This window comes from Orycteropus afer, unplaced genomic scaffold (assembly GCF_000298275.1).
Source record: "Orycteropus afer afer isolate SDZICR_OR568_19922 unplaced genomic scaffold, OryAfe1.0 scaffold00483, whole genome shotgun sequence".
Lineage (NCBI taxonomy): Eukaryota > Metazoa > Chordata > Mammalia > Tubulidentata > Orycteropodidae > Orycteropus > Orycteropus afer.
In genome coordinates this window covers 422,073-429,427 of record NW_006922070.1, presented here as the reverse complement: position 1 = coordinate 429,427, position 7,355 = coordinate 422,073, and the positions used below count along the sequence as shown (strand labels likewise).

The 7,355-nt window shown below is 38.7% G+C and overlaps 1 protein-coding gene across 1 annotated transcript in view; it reads left to right on the top strand.

Annotated features, from left to right (window-relative positions):
* The window catches only part of MTMR7 (myotubularin related protein 7), a 161,999-nt gene extending 154,851 nt beyond the window's left edge, over positions 1–7,148 (top strand). The window contains exon 14 of the mRNA XM_007954943.2: positions 6,786–7,148. Coding sequence (XP_007953134.2) covers positions 6,786–7,148 — 363 coding nt within the window. The remainder of the gene's footprint in view (positions 1–6,785) is intronic.
* The last annotated feature ends 207 nt before the right edge of the window (positions 7,149–7,355 follow it).

Below are 7,355 nucleotides of genomic sequence, written 5' to 3'. Positions count from 1 at the left end.
ATGAGTCTGATCTAACTTGACAGCACATAACAACAACAACAACAATGGGGTTTCCAAGGCTGAAGTCTTTATGGAAGCAGACTGCGTGCATCATCTTTCTCCCACAGAGTGGCTGGTGGGTTCCAACCACAGACCTTTTGTGGTTGGCAGCTGAGCACTTAACCACTGTGCCACCAGGGCTTCTTTCTCATGGCTTAGGGTATATAAAATCGGCCAACATAGCCATTTTTATTTTTATCCAGTGGACAGCCTGAAACAATTCCTCTCAAATGGGATAACTGAAGCCCACACTTAGATGTTTAATATATTTTAGACATGTAGTTTGTAGTTCACTCTATGTTTGCTGAACTAGTTGGCTTTTTCTACTATAGCTCTATTTTCATTTTTACTGTTATTTGAGGGTGATAGAATTAATAAATTCTTACTGGAGAAAAAAAAATGGGACTCAACTGAACAAAATCAGATACATACATTTATAGTAAAAACCAATTTCCTTCACTTTTAAGAATAATTACATAATAATACTTATATTAAGCTATAAGGTAAAGCTGAGATTGACTATAAACAGTCTATGTTTTGGCTTCTATAACCTCCCAGTACTTGGTGAGGGAGGTTGTAAGATACTTAAATTTTTATTCTAATTATAAAACTTTATTTCCAGTAATAAAGTTTGTGGATCTAGTTTGTGGATCTCCACAGCTCTTAGACTCTTCATTCTGCTTCACTTATCTTGAAATCCTGTAATATCATTATGACATTCAATTGTTCAAGAATTGCCAGTGAATTCCTATTGTCTGGACCTGAATTCTGAATTGAGGCTCAATGTTTTAAATAAGATGAAAGCTTCCCCCCTCCTCAAGGTCATGTGTAGTATACATATACAAAAGAATAACAAGATGAAGGATGGGAGACTGTCATTAAAGTTAAGAGTTCCTGGTTTCCTACAGTCAGATAGTGAAATCCCTAAATAAAGGTTGGCAAAATACCACAAGTTGAGTTTCAAGTCTATTCTTTTGTCCAAGTGGATAGCAAACTGCTGTGTGTTGGGATTTGCCATGAGCAACTGAGTAGCTGCTGATTGTTAAAGCCATCCACTTGGGTTATTTCTGTTGGAGCAATACAGGGGGAATGAAGATCATCCTTGAAAATGATGGCCTGGGGGAAGAGGTGTGTTAGTTTTCAGTATCCTCCAAAACAGAAACGGTCATTTAGTAGTAGCTAGTGAGACTGACTCTTCTGGTTCCCCATAACATTCTAAGGAAACATTACCTTTCAAGCTATAAATATCCTAGAAGGGTTGTGATCTTACATCTAGGTTCCAAACTCAAGTGCATCCTGGGAGCAGAGAGATAAAACAAATTCTGGAAGTTAAACCTGTTGAGAACTTTGAAGTTAAAACATAAGTCTTACTTTATTATAAATCTGCGAGGGTCAAACAAAAATGTCTTTGGATCTATACGGAGAAGTCTGGTTGGAGAAGTAGTTCTTAACCCTGTCTGCATCAGAATCACTACCTCACGAAACAATTTTGATGTCTAGAGATTGTGATGCCACGGATTTTTGTGATATGCCCTGTAGCTGAGAGACCTTGAATTAAAGGTCATATCCAAAAACTGAAGTAAGACACAGGTTAAGTTTTTAGAATTCTAGAGCTGTGATAGAAGCTAGGCCTTTTGCCATTCAGAGTCCACTCATGTCATCATTGGGCAGTTTCACTTACCCTTCCTAAAGATATCCAAGTTTGAACATCTTAAATTTCCTTTAATCTATTTCAGTATTCTTTTTTTAAAAAATACTATTTATAAAAAATATCTGGAATATTTATATCTATCTATATATTTGGAATATCTAAAAGTATCTTATTTAAAAACCTTTGCCACTGTTTTTCTTAGAGCCAGTCAAAATTCCTGGACCTGGAATTGGAGATTTTCCCATAATATGGCCTAATCTACCTTTCCAATTTTGTTCTCCACTATTTCTTTGTTCAAATCCAAGTGTTCTCTGCTTCTTGTACACACTGATGCCTTCCAACCTTTGTGTTTTTCCCTCTCACTGATTCTCCTGCCAGGAATGTTCTTTCTAACCCTCCTCAGCATGTCCAAGTTTTATTCCTTCATTATTTTTGTTGTTGTTAGGTGCCATCAAGTTGGCTCCAACTCACAGCAACCCTATGTACAATAGGATGAAACACTGTCCAGTCCTACATCATCCTCACAATCCTTGCTAGGCTTGAGTTCATCATTCCATTTATCTATTTTGTTGACTGCCTTCTCCTTTTTCACTGACCCTCCACTTTACCAAGCATATCCTTCTCCAGTGAATGGTCCCTTCTGACAACACGAACAAAGTGAGACAAAGTGTGGCCATTCTCGCATCTAAGGAGCTTTACGGCTGCCTTCTTCCAGGACAGATTTGCTCTTTCTTCTGGCAGTCCGTGGCATTTTCAGTATTCTTCGCCAACACCACAACTCAAAAGCATCAACTCTTTTTCGGTCTTCCTTATTCATTGTCAGCTTTCACGTGTGTATGAAGTGAAAGAAAATACCATGGCTTGGGTCAGGTGCACCTTAGTCTTCAAAGTGACATCTTTGCTTTTTAACACTTTATAGAGGTCTTGTGCAGAAGATTTGCTCAGTGAAATAGGACATCTGATTTCCTGACTGCTGCTTCCAAGGGTGTTGATTATGGATCCAAGTGAAATGAAATTCCTCACAACTTCAATCTTTTCTCTGTTTATGTTATTTATTGGTCCAGTTGTGAGGATTTTTGCTTTATGTTGAGATGTAATCCATACTGAAGACTAGTATTTCATCTTCGTCAGTAAGTGCTTCAAGTCCTCTCCACTTTCAGCAAGCAAGGCTGTGTCATCTGCATATTGCAGGTTGGTAACAATCTTCTTCTAATCCTGATGCTGTGTTCTTCTTCATAGTCCAGATTCTCAGATTATTTGCTCCGCATACAGACAGAATATGTATGGTGAAAGGATACAACCCTGATGCACACCCTTCCTGAGTTTAAAGCCTGAAGTATCCCCTTGTTCTGTTCAAATGACAGCCTCCTGGTCTATGTACAGGTTCCTTGTGACCACAATTAAGTGTTCTGGAATTCTCATTCTTTGCAATGTTATCCAGAATTTGTTATGATCCACACAGTTGAATGTCTTTGAATAGTCAATAAAACCCAGGTAAACATTTTTCTGGTATTCTTTGCTTTTAGCTCAGTTCCATCTGACAAAAGCAATAAAATCCCTTATTACTTGTTTTCTGAATCCAGCCTACATTTCTGGAACTTCCCTATCAATAAACTGCTGCAACCATTTTTAAATTATCTTCAAAAAGATTTTACTTGCACGTGATATTAATGATTTTGTTTGATAATTTCCATATTTTGGGTCACCTTTCTTTAGAATGGGCACACATACGGATCTCTTCCAGTCAGCTGGACATGTAGCTGTCTTCCAAATTTCTTGGCATAAACAAGTAAGTGCTTCTAACACTCATCAGTTTGTTGAAACATCTCAACGGCTATCCTGTCAATTCCTGGAACCTTTTCTTTTGCCAATTCCATCAATGCACCTTGGACTTCTTCCTTCAATACCTTTGGTTCCTGATCATATGCTACCTCCTGAAATAGTTGGACATTGACCCATTCTTTTTGATACAGTGACTGCTGTGTATTCCCTCCATCTTCTTTTGATGCTTCCTACATCGTTTAAAATTTTACCCATAGAACCCTTCAGTATTGCAATTCGAGGCTTGAATTTTTTCTTCAGTTCCTTCAGCTAGAGAAATGCCAAGGCTGAGAAAACTCTTTCGGTTTTCTAATTCCAGGTCTTTGCACGTTTCATTATAATACTTCTTTGTCTTCTTGAGCTGCCTTTTGAAAAAAGTCTTGTTTAGTTCTTTTATTCCAGCATTTCTTCCATTCACTTTATGTTCAAGAGCAGGTTTCAGATCTCTTCTGACATCCATTCTGGCCTTTTCTTCCTTTCTTAATTTTTTTAATGACCATTTGCTTTCTTACTGACTGATGTCATCCCATAGCTTGTCTGGTCTTTGGTCATTGGTATTCGAAGCATCAAATCTATTCTTCAGATGGTCTGTAAACTCAGGTGGGATGTAATCAAGGTTGTATTTTGGTTCTCGTGGACTTAATTATCTTCAGCATCAGTTTGAACTTGCATATGGGCAATTGATGGTCTGTTCACAGTCTGCTCCTGGCCTTGTTTTGACTGATGATACTGAGTTTCTCCATTGCCTCTTTCCCAGACGTACTTGATCTGATTTCTGTGTATTCCATCTGGCGAGGTCCACATGTATAGCTGCTGTTTATGTTGTTGAAAAAAGGCACTTGCAATGAAGAAGTAATTGGTCTTGCATAATTCTATCATGCAATCTACAGTGTCATTTCTATCACCAAGGCCATATTTTACAACAAACTGATGATTCTTCTTTGTTTTCAACTTTCACATTCCAGTCATCAGTAATTACTCCTTCATAGTCCTCTTAAAGGAAGCTCTGGTAGCGTAGTGCCTAAGGCACTTGACTGCTAACCAGAAGACTGGCGGTTCAAACCCACCAGCCACTCCTCAGAAGGAAGGTTGGGCAATCTACTTCCGTAGTGATACTGCCTTGGAAACCAAAGGAGGGATTGCTATGAGTTGGGTCCGGCTTGACAGCACAAAACAATAACAGTCCTGTTAAAAAATGTTTCTTCCTTGAATCTTTACCAGATCTCTGCCCTCTAACCATACATACCACCCTATAGCTCCTAAACAACTTTTGCCTCCTCCAAATTCATCTATTATGTGAACTCCACCTCTTAAATAGCCTTTCAACACTTCTAGTTCTTTTTTTACATTTTTTATTGTGATTTACAAAGCATATTTATTTTACACTCAACAGTTCATACATGGCGCTCTAGTGGCATAGTGCCTAAGGCATTTGACTGCTAACCAGAAGGCTGGCGGTTCAAAGCCACCAGTCACTCTTCGAAAGGAAGGTTGGGCAATCTACTTCCATAGTGATACTGCCTCGGAAACCCAATGTGGCGTCGCTATGAGTCAGATCCGACTCAGCAGCAGTGAGTTTGTTTTTTTGGTTTATACACATTTTGTTTCATGGCACTGATTACAGTCCCCTCAATGGAATAGCTTTCTTCCTTGAATCCTTCCTACCTGTGCATTCCTATCTAGCTTTCCCCCTGTGTAAATACTGTCCTTTCAGTCTCTCATGATTGACTGTTTTAAGGGGAGCAACTCCCTGGGGTAGGTGTTCAGCTCATAGGCTTTTCTGTTGTCTGGCTGAGAGCTAACCCACCGGAGTGCTTTTCTAGGCCCATAATCTTAGGGTTTCACCAGTCTCTGTCTGACCAGTAATTCTGGTTATTTTTGTGTTTTTGAATTTTGTTCCATATTTTTCCTCCCACTCTTATCCAGGATCTTGGATGCTGATCCATTTCCAAGTGGCTGGCCTACGTAGCCAGGTACCATCTCGTTCTTCTGGTCTCAAGATTATGTAGGCTGAACATTCCAAGTTCTAAATGGCTGGATCTGTATTTCTCTCTCTCCCCCATATTGCCCACCACATTAATATGGATGTTTTTTGAATGACTACATAATACTTGCTTGATCTTATAACACCTCCCCTTCAGACACTAAAGGTTGAAATCTGATAAAATGTATTTTGAACAACTCAAATGTCCATCAGTTGGTAAATGAAGAAACAAAATATGGTATATGCATACGATAGAGTATTATTCATCAGCCTTAAAAGAGATTGAAGTACTGATAAATGCTGCATGGATGTACCTTGAAAACACTGTTGTTGTTGTTGTTATGTGCCGTCGAGTCGGCCCCGACTCATCGCGACCCCTCCTTGGGTTTCTGAGGCAGTATCACTACGGAAGTAGGACTGCCCAACACAAAAGGCTGTATATTATATGATTCCATTTATATGAAACGTCTATCCAGAGTAGAAGGGAGCTCTGGTAGTTTAGTGCCTAAGGCACTTGACTACTAACCAGAAGGCTGGCGGTTCAAACCCACCAGCCCCTCCTTGGAAGGAAGGTGGGGCAGTTACTTTCGTAGTGATACTGCCTCGGAAACCCAAGGAGGGGTTGCTATGAGTCAGGTCCGACTCGACGGCACATAACAACAGCAACATCCAGACTAGGGAAATCTGTAGATAGAGAAAGTAGGTTAGTGGTTACTAGAGGTCGTGGGCAAAGGAGAATGGTAAGTGACTACTAATGGGTATGGAGTTTTCTTTTGGGGCGATGACAATGTTTTGTATTTAGGTAGTAATGAAAGTTGTACAACCTTGTGAATATACTAAAAACCAGTAAATTGTACATTTTAAAAGGGCACAAAGGAAAATAAATTATACTCAAAAAATTAGATAATTCCTCATTCCTGACTTTTAAAAAATTGAGTATAAAGCTAAAAGTGATTTTGTTAAACCATATAGAAATCCTTTTAAATAAATATAGAAAGAAGAGAGTACAGATTGCCATGTGGTTTACCTATGTTACGTTTTTTAAATTTTATGTAACACCAATGGGAAGGCAGGTATTATCCTTACAATAGAAATGACAAAACCAAACCTCACAGAATTTAGTTATTTTGTCCAAGGTCATAATGTCTAGATTTGAACCCATGTCCGTATAAACTCCATGTTTTTAACATTATACCCAGCTGGAAGGTAATGAATACTAAAGACATAAATATATTTAAAAAGAGGTAAATTATTCATGAATTTTCCCTGAAATTGTTATTTCTTTTTTAGAGGCTGGAAAAAATTCAAAAAGTCCAGTTAAATTGCACTAAGGTGAAGAGTAAGCAAAGTGAACCCAGCAAATACTCAGGGTTTTCTACCTCAGACAACAGCACAGCCAACACACCCCAGGATTACAGTGGAAATATGAAATCATTTCCATCTAGGAGCCCTTCACAAGGAGATGAAGATTCTGCTCTGATTCTAACACAAGACAATTTGAAAAGCTCAGATCCAGATCTGTCAGCCAACAGTGATCAAGAGTCTGGCGTGGAAGATCTGAGCTGTCGTTCTCCAAGTGGTGGTGAATGTGCACCGAGTGAAGACAGTGGGAAAGACCGAGATTCTGATGAAGCAGTCTTTCTCACAGCATGAAGTTTCCCCTTGAAGTTCCAAAATAAAAGACACATAAGAAATACTTCCAAAAATAAGGGAACTGTGCAATTTAAAATAAAAATCTCAAGAAATCGTACTTGTCACCAGGAATTATAAATTTTAGGTACAAAAAGGGAAATAGTAGCCTACTTTTAGTTTTGTTAAGATGTTGACAGACAGGAAACAGCCATTTTATCTAAAATAACC